The sequence below is a fragment of the Bubalus kerabau genome, chromosome 1 (genome assembly GCF_029407905.1).
Source record: "Bubalus kerabau isolate K-KA32 ecotype Philippines breed swamp buffalo chromosome 1, PCC_UOA_SB_1v2, whole genome shotgun sequence".
In the NCBI taxonomy this organism is placed as follows: domain Eukaryota; kingdom Metazoa; phylum Chordata; class Mammalia; order Artiodactyla; family Bovidae; genus Bubalus; species Bubalus kerabau.
The window spans coordinates 200,427,446-200,450,361 of NC_073624.1; the positions used below are offsets into that span (position 1 = coordinate 200,427,446).

The 22,916-nt window shown below is 40.3% G+C and overlaps 1 protein-coding gene across 2 annotated transcripts; it reads left to right on the forward strand.

The window, feature by feature from the left end:
• The first annotated feature begins 3,767 nt into the window (after positions 1 to 3,767).
• LOX (lysyl oxidase) lies at positions 3,768 to 19,064 on the forward strand. 2 transcript variants are annotated; one of them, XM_055549786.1, is made up of 7 exons: positions 3,768 to 4,738; positions 5,090 to 5,198; positions 6,275 to 6,412; positions 7,955 to 8,111; positions 11,467 to 11,562; positions 11,920 to 12,035; positions 15,560 to 19,064. In XM_055549786.1, the coding sequence occupies exons 1-7, from the start codon at positions 4,105 to 4,107 to the stop codon at positions 15,564 to 15,566; spliced, it is 1,257 nt and encodes a 418-aa protein (XP_055405761.1). In that variant the 5' UTR covers positions 3,768 to 4,104; the 3' UTR covers positions 15,567 to 19,064. The 2 variants fall into 2 exon arrangements, with proteins under 2 accessions (XP_055405761.1, XP_055405769.1); XM_055549794.1 differs by lacking the exon at positions 15,560 to 19,064 and having other exon boundaries at positions 11,920 to 12,039.
• The last annotated feature ends 3,852 nt before the right edge of the window (positions 19,065 to 22,916 follow it).

Below are 22,916 nucleotides of genomic sequence, written 5' to 3' on the forward strand. Positions count from 1 at the left end.
TATTGATAGACCCTTGAAAAATAGCATTATTCCACCTCTCTTCCTCTTATGCTACATACTGCAGAACTGTCCACAAAAGAAGGTCTTAAGGTCAAAGTGGAATCAGTTATGGATCTTACTAAAGCTAAAAGTAAAGGTATCTTGATGTAGTTACAGTTGTTACTGATTATTTCAGTGATGAGTAGAAGGAACTGTTGTTTCTCCAATTTTGTGAGTAATAGTTTTGTCACTGAACAGAAGGCACAATGTGTGGCTAGACTGGGTCTTGTAGCATTTGCAAATACTTTCAATCTTCCTCAATGTGCAAGCCACATGTTTGTTTTCAGCTGGCTGAGTCGTAAGGCAGAGAGTTTAGAGAAAGTGGAAGAGAAAGAAAATCAACTAAGCATTTATTAGGAAGTATAACAAAAGGTTTCCCCTCGCCCCCAACAAGGCAGTGTCGTGTGTGTTTAAAAGAAAATAAAGTGTACACATTGCTATTCTAGTTGCTTTATTCTGACATTTTTTTAAAGTCTGTTGGAGTAAATTTGATAAAAAAAAGACGAACTTCATTCAGCCATAAATTTTGATAATGAGTTAATCAACTGACATTCATTGAGTGCTCAGGTGTGCCAATCACCATTATAGTATACTACACTTCACAGTATCACAAGATTCAAGAAATTTGTAAATCAAATGTATATTCAATTTCTGGTGCTGCTGCTGCTGCTGCTAAGTCGCTTCAGTCGTGTCCAACTCTGTGCGACCCCATAGACGGCAGCCCACCAGGCTCCCCCATCCCTGGGATTCTCCAGGCAAGAACACTGGAGTGGGTTGCCATTTCCTTTTCCAATTTCTGGTGGGAAATATGTAAAAATGGAAAATGGCCATCGGCACACTCTCATACATCGAATACATCTAAAGTTGCAAAGTCCAACTAAAGTAGTTATTCAATTAAATATTAATAATCATAAAGAAAAACTATAGTGAATGAAAGAGCTGATGAATGATATGTTTAGCTGGTTTTCTTCCCCCACCGCTTGAAGTGGGGGAAGTTTCAACAAAGCTCAGTCAGCCCCACCGTGCAACTGGGTAGGGGAAGTTTCCAAAAGGAAAATACAGTTGTTGTGACCAGAAAATTCCAGTTACATGAAAGTAAATGGAATTACTTGGATATTCACAAAAGTCGGTGGTTTTAAAAGAGGGAAAACACTTTAGAAAGGATTTGGGTTAATCCTTGAATCCTGCATATAACTAAGAGTCAGGAAAAGTAAGTCAGCTGTCCAAAGATACACAGCTTTTTATGTAAACACCAGGATTAGAAGCTAGAGTATTTTATCCAAGATTCAGGAAAAATTTCCTACCCTTCCATTAAGGGCCACTCTGGTCTGCCACACTGACAGTCTGAACTCTACGGCAGAGTTCTTCCCTCAGCACTGTGTGGTCAAACCCCAGTGGTTGTGGGCTTCTCTTTCCTGGGGAATGAGCTCGTCCTGGGTGAATACAGAGCATTCTTCTGATGACAGATAATTACACTCTCTCCCTTCCTGCTTCTCCTATAATTTGGCCTGTCCATCCAAATTATATACACCTGCTTCTTCTTTTTATTCCTTCTCTTAGTGGGTTTAGGGAATTGAGTAGTTTAAGTCCTGCAGTAAGTTCATAAAATGATAGACAGAGATGCCTCTGAACTTCATACAGAGGGATAGCATGGCTGACCTGCCATCCATGGGATTTGCCCTTGAACTTTTATCTTCATCATATAAGACATTTGGCAATACCAGAAAGTTTTCACCTGACACCTGTCTGTGATCAAGGATGGTGTGTGGTCAGGGTCATAGCAAATCTAGCTTGACTGAATAACAGTCAAATCAATCACCTTGGATTCAGCATCACTAGATCTGATTAGCTAAGAGAATCATCCCACCTTCGCCTTAGTGTCAGTCTGGGCTCTTGGGTAGAAAACAATAGGGAGAAGGCAACGGCACCCCACTCCAGTACTCTTGCCTGGAAAATCCCATGGATGGAGGAGCACTTTCACTTTTCACTTTCATGCATTGGAGAAGGAAATGGCAACCCACTCCTGTGTTCTTGCCTGGAGAATCCCAGGGACGGGGTAGCCTGGTGGGCTGCTGTCTATGGGGTCGCACAGAGTCGGACATGACTGAAGCGACTTAGCAGCAGCAGACCACACTCAGCCACAAAGGAATGCAGTGGAAAAATGAAAGGAAAAGCTGAAGAATCAGGTCTTTGAAGATACTGGCCTAAAACAGCTTAAGGGGAATCTGGGTAGCAAGAACTCACAGGAACTTTCTTTACTAGCAGGAAGAGTGGGCTCCAACATTTCTGACCTTTTTGTACTTCTGCTCAAGAGGTGAATTCTACGGAGATGGTTCGATGAGCCAAGCTTGAATCTCATGTCCACCGCTTGACGTGGTGAACTTGAAGTTCTGCACTGATATCATCAAGGCAACTGGGTAGGGGAAGTTTCTAAAACGAAAACACAGTTGTTCCAACCAGAAAATAGTGAGGTGGATGTTGGGAAGTCAAATCAGCAGAGGTTCACAACACAACCAAAATGTGGTGGTTAAACATCAAGAGGCAGAGACCAAGAGTGATAGGTGAATAAAACCTGGGTCCAAGTCTAGTTTAAATCAAGCTGTTAGTTTTAATTTTTCCTTTGAAATGCTTCCAGCAATGCCCAAACCCTGAGTGGCATATGAGTGACTGGTCCACTAAACATCTCTTTCCAGTCAGTTACCTACCTCCTACCCACATCCTCCCACTCATTCTCCTCTGGCCACCCTCATTCCTTTGTCTCCACCCAAATCTGAAGCCCAAGACTGTTTCTTCAGCAACCGCTTTGTTTAGCTTGGAAGATCAATTAAACACCAAAGGATTCTTCACTGACTTATCAACATTTAACAAATGGTTGTTTGTTTGTTTGTTTGTTTTAATTCAAAGTCAAACCTCCTTATTAGATATACAAAAAGAAAAAAGAAAAGCAGATGAAATGCTTATTTGAAATTGCCTTCTGAGTGCTCTCTGAGGCAGAATTTGCTCTAGTCCCTTTGCTGAAACTTCCTGAGAGACACTGTGGAAAGGAAAGATGGTTCTTCACTTCCAAAGTACAAATCAGGCCGGCATTTTGAAAGAGACAGGTTTATTCATCACTTCAGCGTTAGCTGGCTTTGCTCCCTGTAAAATTTTACTTTTGGTTATTAAAATATTCACTGTAGGAAATAAATTTGTAATCCATTTCTCATATTACCTACACACAGAAAAACAAAATTTGATATCTTGGGGTTTATTTGCTGAGGACGCTTCCCATAAAAGCAAGGGGTGTGCATTGGGAAATGTGTCTGGTTAACTCCTTATGGATAAATTAGTCACAACCTTTCCTCCGCCCACCCCATCCCCCCTTTCCCGACTCTCGCCCCCAGCACCCTCTCCACCTCCCGACTTCCCGCCTCTCCAGGGCTGGTGACCTAATAGCATTTTTCTTCATGCATATTTTGGCGTCGCCCCACGGCCTGGCTGCCTTTGCCTGTCTGAGTCTTTTGAAATTCCTGCATGTTCGCCCCAGATTAAGCCGAGTGTGTCTCAGGATGTGTGTTCCGTTTTGTTCTTTCCCCTTAACGCTCCCTGTGCAACGTGTCTGAGGGGAGGAGGACAAGACGGGGAGGGGAGGGGAGGGAGGGGCAGAGGCGAGGAGCTGTCCGCCTTGCACGTTTCCAATCACATTACGTGAACAAATAGCAGAGGGGCGGCCGGGCCAGAACGGCTTGTGTAACTTTGCAAATGTGCCAGAAAGTTTAAAAATCTCTCCTCCTTCCTTCACTCCAGACACTGCCCGTTCGCCGGGGCCGCCACGCCGCTCCCCGTCGCCTTCCAGAAGGACTGAGAAAGAGAAGAGAGGAGAGTGCCACGTCTCACCAGCCGCCTTTACTGGAGAGGGTCTGCAGCCCACCCTAGGCATTGCTTGGTAGCGACTGAGATACCCGGGCGTCCAGCCCGCCTCCTCGGTTGAAGAGTTCTCCCTCACGTGACTTGAGCCCCGTTTTTTTTTTTCCCCCCCTCCGAGCTACGTCTTCCCGGAGTGGGGACAGTCCAGGAAAGGGAGCGATGCGCTTCGCCTGGACCGCACTCCTCGGGTCGCTGCAGCTCTGCGCACTCGTGCGCTGCGCCCCGCCGGCCGCCAGCCACCGGCAGCCCCCTCGCGAACAGGCGGCGGCTCCCGGCGCCTGGCGCCAGAAGATCCAATGGGAGAACAACGGGCAGGTGTTCAGCCTGCTGAGCCTGGGCTCGCAGTACCAGCCGCAACGGCGACGGGACCCCGGCGCCACCGCCCCGGGGGCCGCCAACGCCACCGCCCCGCAGATGCGCACACCAATCCTGCTGCTCCGCAACAACCGCACCGCGGCGGCGCGAGTGCGGACGGCCGGCCCCTCTGCAGCCGCAGCTGGCCGCCCCAGGCCCGCCGCCCGCCACTGGTTCCAAGCTGGCTACTCGACGTCTGGGGCCCACGACGCTGGGACCTCGCGCGCTGATAACCAGACGGCACCGGGAGAGGTCCCGACGCTCAGTAACCTGCGACCGCCCAACCGCGTGGACGTGGACGGCATGGTGGGCGACGACCCGTACAACCCCTATAAGTACACCGACGACAACCCCTATTACAACTATTACGACACGTACGAAAGGCCCAGGCCTGGGAGCAGGTACCGGCCCGGATACGGCACCGGCTACTTCCAGTATGGTAAGCACCCCAAGTCTCCGCTAACCCCCGCGCACCCTCTCCCCAGCTCCGCGTCTCCCCGACGTGGCTGCCTGGGCGCGGCGGGCCTTGGTCCGTGCAGATCCAATCCCTCCCCCTGCGCCTGCCGAGGCAGTCCTGGAATTTGGTGCAGACCGCGCGCGCCTGGCCCCTCCTGCTTCGTTTCCACTTTACTTTGCAGCCCCGGGCGTCCCCATTCTTCTGCTACCCGCAGCCCAACACCGCAGCCCAGTTGACTGAAGGGTGAGGAGTAAGGCACGAGGAGGGACCCGGAGCCAGAGTGGGGGCCGCTAAATTGTCTCACTGCTTTGCCCATCGCCTGCTGACGTTTAGGTCTTCCGGACCTGGTGCCCGATCCCTACTACATCCAGGCGTCCACATACGTGCAAAAGATGGCCATGTACAACCTTAGATGCGCTGCGGAGGAAAACTGCTTGGCCAGGTACCAGCTGGGATCTCCTCGGCCTAGCTCCCCCGTCTTGGTTCCAGGGGGCTCCTCAGGTGCTTGGTCCTGACCACTCTTGTTCTGTGCAGACAAGAATTGGGAAAGTGGAACGTGATCTCTCGGGCATGCTGACCTGGGTGGAGAATTAAAATTTGGAAGATTTCTGTGGGTTCTGACTTTCAAACCGTGGCATAAATCAGGGAGATTAAGCAAACCCTTAGTCTGGAGACTGGAGGTCTCCTATTCTTTTTCCAAGATCCTTAAACTTTGGAGCCAACCGTTTCCAATGACGTTCTATTAAACTACTATACCGTGGAAAAAATACTGTAATGGAAGAGCTTGTTAAAACCCCCTCAAAACATCAGGGGGCCACTTGGCCAGTGTGTCACCCCTCCGATGGATGTCACTGTTTTCTTCTTCTGTTTGAAGTCACAATTAACTTAGTTGTTTTGGCATTACTTTAGCCAGGATAAAATCAGGAGCAAGAGCTTTGCTTTTGCATTAAAAGCATTAGTCCTAAAATAAAATCTTAGCAGTTTGGGGAATGGAATTCCCTGAGTTTGCTGCTGGGAAACCAGTAGAGGGAGTAAAAGATGTTTTGATAAGACACACAATTTTTTTAAATGTAAAATAAGGTCATCGATAGTATTTGAATATATATTCACACAAAGTATTTTACAAGACAGAAATGTTTATATATTGTGTCAATTTCTTCCACTTCCTTTATAACTGTCCGGCTAAAAGAAGAGAAGAAATCCAAGCTCATCATTTTCATTCTACTAGAGTCTTGCATCATACACCATTGCATTCCCTATGGTAGTCTAACAGTAATGCCATTGTTTTAAAGTTACTAAATTATTTATCTTATCTGGGTATACTCTATCAGGGTTATTTCCCCAATTTACAGCTTCAACTGGGTGAGAAAAAAATGTATGCAAAATGCTCTAGTCTTTTGGAACTGATAACCTCATTGGGAGAAGAGGGCAGTGAACTCTTGGAAGGTTTTGCTTGTAGTTTTGTCTTTAGTTTCATATTCTGTGAAAATCATAATGTTTCTCTCTGTAAAATCACAGCTCAGCATACAGGGCAGATGTCAGGGATTATGATCACAGGGTGCTGCTAAGATTTCCCCAGAGAGTGAAGAACCAAGGGACATCTGATTTCCTACCAAGTCGACCAAGATATTCCTGGGAATGGCACAGCTGTCACCAGTAAGTGCATGGGATGCCTGGGTACTTTCGAGTTGCTTTTTCACTTTACAGGTGATTCTTTTTATGTTTTTTAAGAGTTAACTTTTTGTTTTGAACTTTTTATTTTGTAGTAGGGTATAGCCGATTAACAGTGTTGTGATAGTTTCAGGTAAACAGCGAAGGGACTCAGCCATATATACATGATTCTATTCTCCCCCCCAAACCCCTCCTATCCAGGCTGCCACATACTATTGAGCAGGGTTCCATGTGCTATACAACAGGTCCTTGCTGGTCATCCATTTTAAATATAGCAGTGTGTACATGACCATCCCAAACTCCCTAACTATCCCTTCCTCCCCTGGCAACCGTAGTTCATTTTCTAAATTACAGGTGATTCTTGACATGACAAATTCTTACACAAAGGAAGAAAATTGCTGTTATTTACATTTAGAATTTCTCTATATAATTTGACATAATCAAGGAAATCTATCTTTAGGATAATACATCAGTTACTATATATTGTTATCTTTTAAACTGGAAACTCTTTTAAGCCCAGCTTATTAAAACTGTTGATAAGATTACATCAGTTAACTTCACTAGAATTTTATCCCAGTATACTACAGGTAGGGCTTTCCTGGTGGTCAGTGGTAAAGAATCTACCTGCAATGCAGGAGACTTGGGCTCAATCCCTGGGTTGTTAAGATCCCCTGGAGAAGGAAATGGCAACCCACTCCAGTATTCTTGCTTGCAAAGTCCCATGGACAGAGGAGCCTGGCGGGTTGCAGTCCATGGGGTCGCAAAGAGTTGGACATGGTCTTTGCAACTACACCACCACCACCAATTCTACAGTATGACTTGGTAACTTGCTTAGGTGTTCATTGCCAGGAAATCCTGTTTTATGTTCTTAAAATTTCTACAGTTTGAGCCATTACTTTTTGTTCTTTTCTTATGTGAGAAAATGAAGTTTAGCACCTTCACTTAAATGAAATGAAAAAAAAAAAATGTGAGCAGCTACTTTGCTGATAAAGTAGATTTATAAATAAAAGTTTATACTAGTTAGATAAGAATGGTGGATAAAACATGCTTTTATTTCTCCTTTGCATTTTAGTATGGATTAAAATGCGTGAGAATACAATTTTTAAAAATTTCACAGAAACCTCCCAAGAGAAAAGGGCTCTTCTCTTTTGGAATGAAATATCAGTAGTAGCAGCCAAAGGAGATATACTAGAGAACATATGACAAGTTTCACTTAAACAAAGATAATTTACTGTCTATCTCTATTTAATCTTCAAAGATAAAACAGGGTGAAATAAAAAAGCAGAATACTCAAAATAAGTCTTTTTCCCCACATACCAAAGCTAAAACCTTACCATTTTGATAGATTTTTATCCTGGAAAAAAAAAAAATCTAGCATGAGTCTAGCTTTAAGCAGCTCAACTTGATCCCAATTTTGATGCGAAAACTAACGTGGGAAGCAGTGTATGTGTGTGGGGGTCATCTAGAATCCTCACTGCTGTCTCTGTATGTTACTGACTGCTGTCTCTGTGTCGTGTGGGACATTAGGCATTACCACAGCATGGATGAATTCAGCCACTATGACCTGCTTGATGCCGGCACCCAGAGGAGAGTGGCTGAGGGCCACAAAGCGAGTTTCTGTCTTGAGGACACATCGTGTGACTACGGCTACCACAGGCGATTTGCATGTACTGCACACACACAGGTAGGATGGCAACCTGGAGTCAGGAACCCACACGCTTCAGAGAGAAAACAGCCATCTATTTTCTTTCCTCCTGCCCATCTTTGTGAAAAACTAGTTTACTCAGGGGGTCATCTAGTCCAAATGGTAAACTATTGGGAAAAGGAAAGTGATGGCTTGATGATCCAAATTACTTTTAAAAGGTATTCCATGATCACAGAAGGTCAAGGTGTATGCTTGCTATGTTCCACAATGAAGAGCAGTAGTCTATTATCTGAAAAGATCGGAAGGGTTTCCCATTTTTGCACTCAACTCAGCTGGTAAGTAACTGTAGAAGAGAGATGTTTTGTCACCTGCAAAACTCTCTCTCCATCTGAGCGAAAAATAGAATGGTGGTTGGGGTTAGCAAAAGGACAGAAATAAGTTTCTTAAAGAGCACTTAAAAAAATGTCTCTCTTAATCATGCAGAGAAGAGCAGAAGGACAGTTTCTTTATCCATGCATATATATTTAAACCTACGGTATAATTGATGTCAGATGTTCTTTGGATGGATTTTTAAAAATAGTGCTGTCCTAAGCAGTTTGTATGTCTTATAATGGGAAAATGTGTGTCAGTTAAAAGCTGCGCCAGTATTTCCATAAGAAACCCTAATTTGTAAAAGGACATTATAATTTTACTCCAGCAGAAATCTTGGCAGGGAGTAGTGAATATACGTAACTCAGGGCACAAAGATCAGCAGCAGGCATCTTGGGAAGTAAATTCCAGGGCTGTGGCAGGAAGCTTTCTGGTGACCTAAATATTATCACTGCTTCTTTCTCTGGGCTTAAAACATCATAGCAGTTGGAAGGTGAAAGTTTCAGTTCCTCTCACCCTGGGGCAGCACTTACTCTAAGAACAAGAAGATGTAACCTCACATTACACATATGTTTGTGTAGAGATTCCCTTTTCACACAGTGATCCCCAAGTCCCACAGCACCTGCCAGCGCAGGGTACCTTGAGTTTACTCTCTTAACTTAGAAGAAGAGGCACTCTGAACAGCTCAGTGCTGAAATATTTGAATCTAAGACTATAGGCAGCATGTGAATCCCCCAACTCCTTGGCTGGTGACCCTACTTCATTTTATGTGGTAGCTTTCTGATTAATTACCCTCCATTTTATATCCTATTTAACCACTATTCACTAGATCTTGCACTGCAAATGACTAACGTATTTGTGTTTTTCACTACACTGGTTGTCTCTTGAACATGGGCTTCCTTTAAAGGGAAAAAAAATTTTCACAAAGCCCCAGTGTTGACTTAGTTATGTTATGACCCTTTTAAATGTATCCAAATATAAAACTAGATATAACTTCTTTATATTTATACTCTCATATAAATTCTTGGCCTTCCCTTCCCTCAGCTGGTAAAGAATCCACCTGCAATGTGGGAGACCCGGGTTCGATCCCTGAGCTGAGAAGATCCCGTGGAGAAGGGAAAGGCTACCCACTTCAGTATTCTGGCCTGGAGAATTCCATGGACTGTATAATCCATGGGGCTGCAAAGAATTTGCATATTAAATATATATGAAGCTAGAAATTACATTAACTTCATTCATGTAATAGTTACATTTGGCTAAAACCAAATAGTTAATTTATATAGTCTTGGCTGTGGTTCTACATTTTTTAAGTTTTTCAAGTTTGAATACAGGAAATGCCTGTTTGCTTACTGCCCTGAAAAACCCTTTTTTTTTGTTTGCCAGTTCAAATAATCAAAACTTATACTTAAATTCTGCCATCTGAGTAAGGTAGAGTGCCAATGTCAGCATTCTTTAAAGTGCTCTTGTTCACTTGAAGGTAAGATAAGCATTATTTAAGCCAGTCTTGACTAGGTATCTAATTTGGTGAATCCCTTACAGTGCCATGAAGGTGGTACTAGTAGTAAAGTAGCAGCGATAATAGCTAACACTGAGTATATACTCTGTGCCAGATTAAGAATCATGTGCTGGAAATCAGAAGCTGAAAATTCTTCACAATATATTGACTACGCAGCATAAGGTTAATGAATGATTGCAGGTTGGTATGGACCAGCCTGGGAAAACAGTTCTCACTGCAGTGGCACAGGCCGTCTCTGAGCTTGGCCTGTCTGCACTCTTGTGTACTGTATGAGAACACAGCGCTCCGCCGCAAACCAGCCCTGGCACAGCATGCTCCAGATGCTTCTGCCCTCTCTCAGGTGGCCAAGGTGATCTTAAGCACCAAACAATATCGAATTTAAAGGGCTGCAGCCTATTCTTTTAAATTTACTTTGTTTAGTATTAGAATGAAAATACAACAGTGAAAACTTCTGATAAAGAACCAGTGGAATCAAGAATATACCTATGGATTCCACTGTGAGCAAATTTCTCCAGACTAACTTGCTGGAGGGCAAGAACCATATTTTAGTGGTGTTTTTCTCCTCTCAGCCGCTAGAAGGCACTCATTTACTACTGAAGTGAGTATCTGAGCAAGTAGAGTTGACGTGGCATTCATCCCTTGAACACAACAACAAAATATTCAGTGATGATGTGAGAAAGATTACAGCGTGGTGGTTACAAACAGGGACCCTGGACCCCAAATGCCTGAACTCAAAACCAGCTCAGCCACTTACCAGCTATTTATTCTTTGATGAGCTATTTAACCTTATACAGCCTTAGTTTCTTCATTCATAAAATGTGTTAATACTACCTTCTCCCTTGTGTAGTTGTGAGAATTAAATTTATATATATATATATATATATATATATATATATATATATATATATATAAAACATGCTTAAAATTGCTCCTGGCACATAATACATACTTCATAAGTGTTAACTATTCAAAAATGCAGTAAGACTCCATCCTTAGGAGCTTACAATCTCTAGTAGATTCATTCTTATATAGGATGGTTTTAATATAGAGAATAGAAGGATAAATAGCATAAAATGTACACACAAATTGTGTATCATGGGCTTTCAGAGTATAGGAAGGTAATTTCCAAGAACAGAAATTGGAGAGAGTTCCACTGATGACAAGACATTTGAGCTAAATTATTATGTGGCCTTTATTCCTGAACTGGTAATATTCAAGGATTTTGGTGGAGGCCTATTTTGTCACTTAAGATTGTATTTATCACTAGTGATTTATTACACTTTTAAGCGAGATGTACTACTACTTATATTAGTCCTGTATTTTTTTTAGCTGGAGGTGCTATAAGGCTGAGTAATATATACTTCTCAAAGGAGATGCAATATAAGTATAGTTTTATGTCAAACTCTTGTAAGTACTAAATTAAAATTTAATTTGCAAATAATAAGCATATTCTTTAGCACACTCTAACCATATACCATCCTTTTAATTTTTGAATTTTATTTATTTCAGGGCTTGAGTCCTGGCTGCTATGATACCTATAATGCAGACATAGACTGCCAATGGATTGATATCACTGATGTCAAACCTGGAAACTATATTCTCAAGGTAGAGAACTTTGAACATATACCCATAATGTATTTCAATTGCGACTCAGTGGGCTTATTCTCTGGAGTCAAATGTTAAATATTCATGGTCCTGCAAACAAGTATACATCTTCTAGAACTACTTCTAAACCAACCTAGATATATTTTAAAAATTATTTGAAAGAACTTTATGGAAAAAGATCCAGCCTTCTTCAAAAACATGAGTTGAAACACATGCCTAACTTACACCCTCTTCCTTGCCTGATTTAGTTGAATTATGCTGCCTCTATTTTAGCCTCCATCCTGGAAAGAGGAAAAAAATTAACCAGTAAACACTGCTGATGAAATCTGAAACACAGATGATGTTTGTTTTGCCTAGGTCAGTGTGAATCCCAGCTATTTGGTGCCTGAGTCGGATTATTCCAACAATGTCGTCCGCTGTGAAATTCGCTACACAGGACATCACGCATATGCCTCGGGCTGCACAATTTCACCGTGAGTCCCATTTGCCTAGCTAAGTAATTTTCTTGACGATGAGTTTCAATTCATTGATAGGCATTCTACACATACATCTGTTTTCACTACTACTGCAGCTTCCTTGTAAAATAGGTCAAAGGTAGAAAATGATAGTGAGTCTGCACTATCATATAATTGGAGCTGATCCTTTTTTGATAATGCTAGAAAACAGAGTCACAGATTTGATCCCTGGAAGATCCCCTGGAGAAGGAAATGGCAACCCATTCCAGTATTCTTGAGTGGGAGATCCAATGGACAGAGGAGCCTGGTGAGCTATACAGTCCATGGGATTACAAAAGAGATGGATACAACTTAGGGACTAAACAAAAACAAGAGAATGGAGTAGCAGATATGCTCAGGTTTTTAATCACCCTGAAACTTAGCTTTTAAGACAAGACACAGAACACATGTATTTACCCACAAAGCCTGTGTGGCAGCTGAATCTGTAAAATATGCAGTGTGGGTGACCTTGTGGGATCCCAAAGAGTTGGGTTTCTGGCCTCTTCCTCATAGTCCATGAAGGAGCCCTGAAAAAATTCCTAGAATTCTTCAAAATACATTTTGAAAGTCACTGCCTTAAGGTACACAACTGAAGAGGTCAGACCACCTGTTCTGTAGAAATCAAGACTCCACATATTTGAGTTCTACAGACACAAGTAATAGGGAAATACCTTGCAAAAGAAGGACTGTGTGGAGATGCTTTCATAATTTTTCTAGTCCTAAAGCCCTTCTTTGGATGAAATTTTAGAAGGAATCCCAGCAGGTATTATAGACATGGTGCTTTGATGAGAGTAATGAAAGAAAGGTGGGCAGTTTTGCCTTCTTGTGTCTCTGTCCCACCCTGACCTGTGGCACTGCCTGCCCCAGTGATGTTGGGTTATAGATTCTAACTCATATGCCACCTGGGAGGCATACCTTCCCAACAATAAGAATACCATTAGAGTGATACTGAACACAAGCCAGGTTTGCTGTGATGTGAGAGAGGCACAAGTTAGTAGAAAGGTGTCTAACAGAACCACACTGGAAATTCAATAGAAAATTTTCCCTGTTACACAAACCAGGACAATGATTACTGCACATGGACCTGTAGATTGCGGGCTTTCCGAACTCCACATGAACCTGTCTGGTTGTGCGTATTTTGTCAACTGCTTGGGGGCTAATAGCCAGGGGAAAGGTGGAGCTTAAAGCAGCCCATGCTGTGCACTGTGGACTGGGCTACATTCACCTTGGAGAGGAGCCTTTTCCTTATTTCCATGAAGGAGCAAAGCCTGTGTTTTTTAAGTGCCATCATAGCATTAGAGACGTGTGTAGTCTATGACAAGCCAAGGTGTGGGACTGAAAGATTATCAAATAAATTCTTCTGAACATGCCTGAAATACAGAAATCCTGGCTGGGTTTATGGCCCACACTGTGTGGAACTGATCACAGTATAACTGAAAATCCCCAGAAAAGGAATATAACTTAATTTAAAATGATTAATTTCTCTTAATTTTTATAATTCCATAATTTATTCACTCATTATTTATTCACTGGCACTTTAATTTTTGATATAATGCTTAAATCCCATGGGGGGGGGTGCTAAAATAAAATGCATTAGAAACAGGAGGACCTCTGCGATGATAAGCTAAGTGACTCTCAGGTACAACTGCTGACCTCCTATGAGGAAAAAGTCTGAGAGGTGATTCTATTGTTGTATAGACAGTGACTTGCTTGTTTATCATCAGTAGAATCCATTGGGTTGGATATTGACAGACATTTAGAGCAAATAAAAACTGTTCCTCTGTTCCAGCAGAGAGTTTCTTTCTCTTTTTTTCATTTTAGCCAGTTGTCATTGACTGTAAATTGTACGAGTGGTTGATGAAAAACTTTAATGACCGATACGGATAAGATGAAAATATACAAAAGTTAAAGGACGCATAGGTAGTGATTTGTAATTAAATAACAATCTCATACATATCTATGAATGGAAAATAATGGGAAAAGTACAAAAACCTTGACTTAAACCCCCACCTTCAGGAGAATGATGCTTGCCTCTTATATTGACTCTCAGTTCCACCTCCCTTGATAGGGATCAGAGTTCAGAGGAAGGAGAAATTTTCTCTGGCTATAGCTTTAGGACAGCACTTGAATTGGGCCTTGAGGGCTGAGGAGGACTGCACTGGAGAGAGTTAAGGAGGGCCATGCTAGGAGGAGTCAACATCACCCGCAACTACATGGCAAGAAGAAATTGCAGGGCATGTTTGGAAAAGCAAGTTAGCCTGGCTAAGGCATAAATTTCATGGGCAAAAAGAATGGAAAAGTTGGGACGAGATCAAAGTGAGCACTGAAGAGCAAGCTGAAAAGTCTCAGCTTCATCCTGGTGACCATGGGGAGTCTCTGAGGTTTCCTGAGCAAGGTGTGTATCTTGCCAAAGCCACGTGGTCGCTCAGTGACTCTGTAAGCAGCAGTGTGTGTGTGATTCCCTTGGAAATGTTATTGTAATTAAAAAAAAAAACAAAACTCTTAAAGACATATAATCTCTTAGTTCACTGGTTGTTTTTCATGCTAATCAAATATCTGAGCGCGTTCTGTGTGTGTGTTCGTCGCTTCAGTCATGTCCGACTCTTTGTGACCCTATGGACTATAGCCCGCCAGGCTCCTCTGTCCATGGGATTTCCCAGGCAAAAATACTGGAGGAGGTTGCCATTTCCTTCTCCAGGGGATCATCATGACCTAGAAATCGAACCTGGGTCTCCTGCATTGCAGGAAGATTCATCACCATCTGAGCCACTAGGTATCGGTGTGTAAAAACACCCAGTAAGAAAGTGTGTGCCTTGGGTGTATCCCCTCTCTCTCATTTTCCTTTCTGTAAACCCAATGAATGACCCAGGTGACTCTGTGGCCCAGCTCAGTTCTAAGATACCATCATTAAGTTATTTTTTCACAGAAACTACTTGGGAATAAATTCACAAATTATTTGGAAATTGATGGTTTATAATCTGGACTAAGTGATTCTTATTTCATGTACACAGGGATCTGTGATCACAGTATAAATACAGTATTTGATTTACTGGCTTTGACCCAGTCTTGGCCTATTAGTGTAACATTCTACATCCAGAACCTTGCTGGGAAACAACCAATGCGGGACAGTATGGAGGTCATGAACCTGCTTCTTGGTGGGCCTGCCACACTAGCCGCATAGAGTGAACTCACTTGGCCAGGGCTGGTGGTCCTGTAAGCCCTGCTTTATTCTTACATGTTTCAGAGGGTATTTCTTTTAACTCTACACATCAGGTTTGTAGGTATCAGGCATAAACTTTCTCCTATTGACATAGTTACCATCTTCAAATCATGTATTAAATAATGTATTAATGGATAATTTCAGAAGGGGACTGTTGCATAGGTGGAGGGAAATTGTCATATATATATATATTTTTTTTTAAGGTGACTTTAAACTTGTCTACTATACTCATTCAGAGTATTATCAGGTTAATAACTTGTTTTATTTTGTTTTCTTAATCTAGGTATTAGAAAGCAAGCCAAAACTCCCAAAGGATATATCAGTGCCTGGTGTTCTGAAGTGGAAAAAAATAGATTAACTTCAGTAGGATTTATGTATTTTGAAAGAGAGAACAGAAAACAACAAAAGAATTTTTGTTTGGACTGTTTTATAACAAAGCACATAACTGGATTTTGAACATTTCAATCGGCATTATTTGGGAAATTTTTAATATTATTATTCACATTACTTTGTGAATTAACACAGTGTTTCAATTCTGTAATTGCACACTTGGCTCTTTCTGAGAAATCCAAATTTCTTATGCTTCTTCTGAAATTATAGTGCAAAAGGAAAAAAAAATTCAATGAATGAGTCAAAATTATTTTAAACTGAGAATTTTCTAAAGTTCTAAAACTTTAGTGAACCTTAATAATAACTGGCTTATATATGTCCTAGCATGGATCACTTTAGAAATAAAGCTCCTACTGTTTAAATAGATATGGACACATTTGGTACTGAGGGAGGAATAAACAGGTTACCATTGGTGTCAAGAAATGTTACTATATAGCAGAGAAATGGCAATGTATGTATTCAGATAGTTACATCCCTATATAAAATTTGTTTACATTTTAAAAATTAGTAGATAAACTCCTTTCTTTCTGTCAAGTGTACAAGTTCATTCTGACTTAAGTCAGCTTTTGTTGTGGAACAAATTAAGTAATTGAGCTGCCCAACTTGTGTCTGACATTTGTTGATGCGCCCCTCTATTCTTTAATTTTACTATGGGCAGAGACCTTTTCAGTGACATTCTTAAAATTACTGTTCTGGGGATCTGCTAGACATAGGACAACTGTATCAATGGGAAGTCGTTCTGATGATAGATGTGATACATTCAAAGATAGTATGCACTTTAGTATCTTTAACTATTAGCCAAAAAAATTCCCTTGTTGACATAAAAATCATACAAAAAAGTCCCCCAGACCACAACTGTCTCTAAAATACTTAGGAATATTAGTGAGAAACTTAGGATTTTCAACTTTTCTACACTTTTTTAAATGATCAGCTTTAAAAAGAGTAAGACTAACATTTTTTAAATTATCCAGAATAGATGACATAATGTATATGAATACACAAACATTATTCTAGGTCATCTAGGAATCAGTCATACGTGTTTTTTGTGTGTGTATCTGAAATATAATACAAACTAGCAAAGCACATAGCATTACATACTTGAGACGTTGGTGAATAAGGGGGACCAAAAGGGAACAGCTTTCTGCAAAACCAAGGAGTGTGCTGCATAATGAGACAGATGTGATTTTATTTTAAACTGTGAAACCATGTGCCACATCAGAATTTGGAGAATTTCTTTTTTTCCTAGATTCAAAAGATGTAGAAAGAGATCCAATTACACTTTTTAAGTTAGTGATGCTGAAGCAGAAGTCTTAACCAGTATTCAAATCCCAAGCAAGGTATTTCCAGTGCCAAGACACATTAGGTAGAATTTTAAAATGAGTGGCATCCCTATATTGTGTCATACAGTTGTAAAGTTAGCACCAACTACCAACCATACTTCACTCACCGAGTGCTCTGCACTGTAAGAAGGGCTAGAGGTGGGCAGTCGTCAGGGGAGATAGAGCGGGCTGCAGGAGCCTCATCTGCCAGGCACACACTTACCATGAGACAATACAGACAGCTTGATAGAGACCCAGAATTTCCATTGAGCTAGTATCTGAGCTATGGAATAGCTTCTTTGATGTACCTCTTTGCCTTCGATTGCTTTTAGTTTTAAGATTGTAGAATGATCCTTTAAAATTGTAATCTTTTCTAATAGAGATATTTTAATATACTTGCTTTTTTAAAAAACAAAAACTACTGTCAGTATAATACTGAGCCAGACTGGCATCTACAGATTTACGACCTATCATTTCATCAAGATTCTTACCCCCATACTAAAAGCTAGCTAATATCATGGCCTTTGGATACGTGTGAGATGTGTTTACTATCATTCCATTGGCCTTCCATCTGCCTGTAAATCCATCATTTTAGGGCCTAAAATATGCTAGGGACTAACATGCTAGGCATTAGGATATGAAAAAGGCTGTCCCTAACCTCATTAAGTATTCAAAATGCCATTATTACTCATTAGGTTCAACTTATCTCATTTTTAACATCATAAGTACATGTCTAGAAAATTTCTATTTTAAGCACTATTGTTTTTCATGACCATATTTTATTAAAAAATAAGTTTAAAATGAATACATATATGCATGTATGTGTTACTAATAATTAAAACTATCTTTCTAATCCCCGAAATCTCTGCCTTTTAAATATAACACATACTATTTCATTGATTTGGGGAAAAAAATTCAATTAAAAGGTTAAATATTCTCACTTATTCCTTATATAAATATTCCTCCCCCCCTTAATCACTCCTAAACACTCTCAAATAACTCACAAATATTGATTTAACACTCAGTATTTTTGAACCTCAAAGAATCTCTTCTCTGAATAACCACCAAAACTCACAGATAATGATTAGTTGGTAAAATGTATCCATTAATAAAAAATATAATCCAGCCTTACCAAACTCTAAATAAAAAAATCTTTAAATAGGAAGTAGAAATGAAACAAAGAATTTTGAGTACTGAAAAGAGACTGGTTTTTAAACACAGACTGTGAAAAAATAGGAAGATAACTTAGTGAGTCTTCCACATGCCATATTAGTGGCCTCATAATTATTCAGATCACAGTTTGTATTAAAGATGTCTTGCCTTCTAAGGCTAGGATTCAGTCTCACATAGCTTTCCTATTTCCAGGAAATCTTTATATTTTTACATAATGACATTCACAATTGCTAATTATTCACTAGACATTATTTTTAATAATGAAGAACAAATGTTTTTTCTCCTTGACCTCATAGGAGATCATCACACTCACAATATTCTCAATATTCAGACTGTAGAGGAAATGCAGTTCACTAAAATCATGGTACTAAGAATTTCTCTTTACCAAATTATGTTAAAATACTGAACTTCTGATCAGAAGACATTTTGTTTTAAAAATAACTTGTTTTGATACTAACAGTATAACTAATAAGTAAAACTACCCTTTTCTATATATCACAATCAATAGCCACATTTCATTCCCAGCTACCAAAAGTCCTGGGCCACTTTTGAATGCTTAAAGCATGTCATTTATCCTTCTAATCAAAATGGTGCTGAATTATTTCAACTTGAATGTAAAATGTGTTGTCTTAGCTCACAGGATATAAACATTTAATATATAACTGCTTGCTATGAACTACGTAACATGTGATTTGGTATTGTAATGTTTTTAATGACGTTTTAGTTTCTTCCAAATTTTTCAGGAATACTAGTTGTAAAACATTTTTAACTTTTTTTTTGAAGAGCTCTTATTTTAAATGCCCAGACACTGGCTTTATAATCTTCTTTACACTCGCACATTCTTTTATTATATGCCTATACTATGATTGCAAGATTATGTAAAAATGCCTTGAATAAATGATTTCAAGTGTCTAGAGTGGTCATTTGTTGTTACATATAAATAAATGATATGAATTTCACTTAGATTAAGATCTTAAAGCCATGTGTATGGTTGGTGATTTTGCTTAATTGCCTTTTATATTAACAAACTGTTTATCAAGCTCACATGACTTGAAACTTGTCTATGATGGATAAAAATCTAGCTGATATTTTAAAAAGAAACTATCATACCAGAACAGATTCTAACTTTTGTCATCATTACCAACCACTTCCAAGGATGCGGAACAGGCACAGAAAGAATAACTGCCCTCTGTTTTGATTCGCATTTCTTAGAAATACTCATGAGCATATGTGCACCCAGGGGACATATCTGGCTCAAGATACAAATTATTTATATGAAGAGAAACATTGCTATCACAGTAATCCTTATTTAAATGGGTACCAGATTAACCTGAAGCTAGTAGCCTAAGAAGACAGACAGGCCCCAAACTGTGAGCAAGTGTTTTGGGAGAATAATTAATCCACAAACAATTTACCTTTAAGGAGCTCTTGCAGGTAAAATAGACGTAGGCTTGTGGCTGGCAGTTTTCATTTTTGACAGTACCAGGGATGGGGGAGCCTGGTGGGCTGCCGTCTATGGGGTCGCACAGAGTCAGACATGACTGAAGCGACTTAGCGGCAGCAGCAGGACATTAGCAACACTTGAAACCACCGATTTCCTGCTTTTCTCACATGCTCATGGAAAGGTGTTAGTGTAAAAGACGATTACTTTGGTGTCATCCAGTGTTCGCTGTTTCAGGCACTGTTCATTATTATTAGTTCATTAATCAAACATACATTCTAAGTAGTCACAGTCCCTCTAGAGTGGGTACAATTCAATGGCAGGAAAAGTGAGGAATGAAAACCTCAGAGAAAAACACAGCAAAATATTAGTGTTCTGGAAGAACTGCAGCTGTAATGAGAGGGTTGGGGGAGAGTAACAGTAGTCAGCTGTACCTCTCCCTCTTGCTGTATTATCTTAGTGTTTTCACCACTTTTTAATCCATGATATAGAAAAATTTACATGTGGTTGATGCTGGGGTGAGGCAAGAGTGGCGCAACTCATTCCTGACGTTTCTGCACCTGAGTCCAAGAGCATCAGCAACTGGGTTAAATTTGCTTTGCAGATGAGAGATCTGAGGGGATGAAGTAAGAGGAATGGGATGGAAAACACATAAATGGTGCAACTTCTTCCCTAATTTAGGCAACTGGTTCTCTGGGAAGTGACCTACAATGTCAAGATTTTCTCCAAGGCCCAGGCTGACCAGAGATGACTTTTCGTCCACAGGGAGTTATCCAGTTACTCTTTCAGAGTTTGAGAAGGCTTATCAGGAGCTAAGCATACAAAGCCTTATTTTCCGCCCCTTGCTCCCCAATTTTCTAAAAGGAATACTTCTGAGTATTAGAAACATGGAAAAAAAAATGTCATCCTCCTTTTCTCTTTCATGTACAGGATTCCACAATTTAGCAACAGGTGGTCCTCTGTGATTTTTTTTTCCCTCTTTTGATGATCAACAAGAGGCCAGTAAGAGTTTTAACCTCAAACAGTAGTCTCATTTGAATGTGCTTAGAAAAACATCTTAGGGTTAAGAGTTTGCCTTATCAGAATATTCTAGACATTCATTCAATACTTCCTTTATGAAGTTATTTAAAGTTGATTGTCATCAATAAATAATGTTCTTTTCACTGCAGTAAAATTAAGGTAACAGTTCCTTAATAGCATCAAATACCTAGTTAGCATTCAAATTTCACCAATTGTCTTAACATTTTTTTTTTTAAGTTGATTTGTTTGATTCAGGATCAAACAAGGAAACACTGACTTAGTTATTATGTGTTTTCAGTTCAGTTCAGTCGCTCGGTCATGTCTGACTCTGTGACCCCATGAATCGCAGCATGCCAGGCCTCCCTGTCCATCACCAACTCCAGGAGTTCATTCAAACTCACGTCCATCGAGTCGGTGGTGCCATCCAGCCATCTCATCCTCTGTCGTCCCCTTCTCCTCCTGCCCTGAATCCCTCCCAGCATCAGAGTCTTTTCCAATGAGTCAACTCTGCGCATGAGGTGGCCAAAGTACTGGAGTTTCAGCTTTAGCATCATTCCTTCCAAAGAAATCCCAGGGCTGATCTCCTTTAGAATGGACTGGTTGGATCTCCTCGCAGTCCAAGGGACTCTCAAGAGTCTTCTCCAACAACACAGTTCAAAAGCATCAATTCTTTGGTGCTCAGCTTTCTCTGCAGTCCAACTCTCACATCCATACATGACCACTGGAAAAACCATAGCCTTGACTAGATGGACCTTTGTTGGCAAAGTAATGTCTCTGCTTTTCAATATGCTATCTAGGTTGGTCATAACTTTTCTTCCAAGGAGTAAGCATCTTTTAATTTCATGGCTGCAGTCACCATCTGCAGTCATTTTGGAGCCAAAAAAAAAATAAAGTCTGACACTGTTTCCACTATTTTCCCATCTATTTCCCATGAAGTGATGGGAGCAGATGTCATGATCTTCGTTTTCTGAATGTTGAGCTTTAAGCCAACTTCTTCACTCTCCTCTTTCACTTTCATCGAGAGGCTTTTTTGTTCCTCTTCACTTTCTGCCATAAGGGTGGTGTCATCTGCACATCTGAGGTTGTTGATATTTCTCCCGGCAATCTTGATTCCAGCTTGTGCTTCTTCCAGCCCAGCGTTTCTCATGATGTACTCTGCATAGAAGTCAAATCTCTTTAAAATCTATATATTTTCATCATTTTTTGTCTTGCTATTAATGTGTGTGAATTTTTTTTTTTTTAATAGAACACCTACTATCTCATAGAATTTTCCACATTCTAGATTTTGAAGACTGGATACTGGTGGTGTCATTTAATATTAACACATTCTTCTGTTCCTTGTATTTCCAATAAAACGTCAAATCTGGAAGCTTGACCAGATGTAGGTTAGGTTTGATTCGGGGGAGCAACAAGACATGATAGATGGTGGTGTATCCTTCATAACTTCATCATACGAGGAAGCCCAGGATGTCTCTACCATCTATCTTTTTCTGATGTTAAAAATGATTAGTGGGCTCAGCATTGTCAGTCTGATACATCTACTATAGAAATCTCCAATAGATTATTACCTACTCATTTTAGCAGTCATTGATGATCATTGCTAGATCCATTATCAAATTTCCAAATTAGGTGATTTTCTAAAAAAAGAACTGTTGAGTATTTCATAATGGTATACAGACTTTTTAATTTGAACTGAACTGTTTATTTCATTAATGCACTTTACTAATTAAATAACATTTAACACGAAACTTAATAACTGATATTTATTTCCCCTCCTTTTAGTAATTTGAGATACTTCTGGAACCTTATAAAAGACATTCAAGGTGCTGTGCTCTTTCACAAGAAAAGCCAAAACGTTGTTTTTGGAGCTGTTTTTCCCACGTGCGTGTGTATTTTTCTCCCATTATTGTTAAAGGTAATTTTAACCTTACACAAATGATCTGTTGATTTGAAATATCAAGGGAAAACTTTGACCTAGAACATTTTCAAAGAGGTTAGTTACTGGAAATACAAAAAAGCTAAGGATACTTGGCAAGGTGGTTATATTACATGCTTCAAATCTCTACACAAGTACATAGCTTTCTCCATCCTCAGATTTTTCAATTTCCAATTGAGTTTCTCAATTTCCTGTAAATTAAATTTCAAGAACCTTAAATGACATTCAAGGCCTTCCTTTAGCCTTAATTCTCCAGTTCATCAGTTTCATATCTACCACTTTTCTGCATTCTCTTCTGTAGCCAAACTAGACAACTGACTATTCCCCTTACTCCTCCTGTCTCTCCAGGAGTCAAGTACTT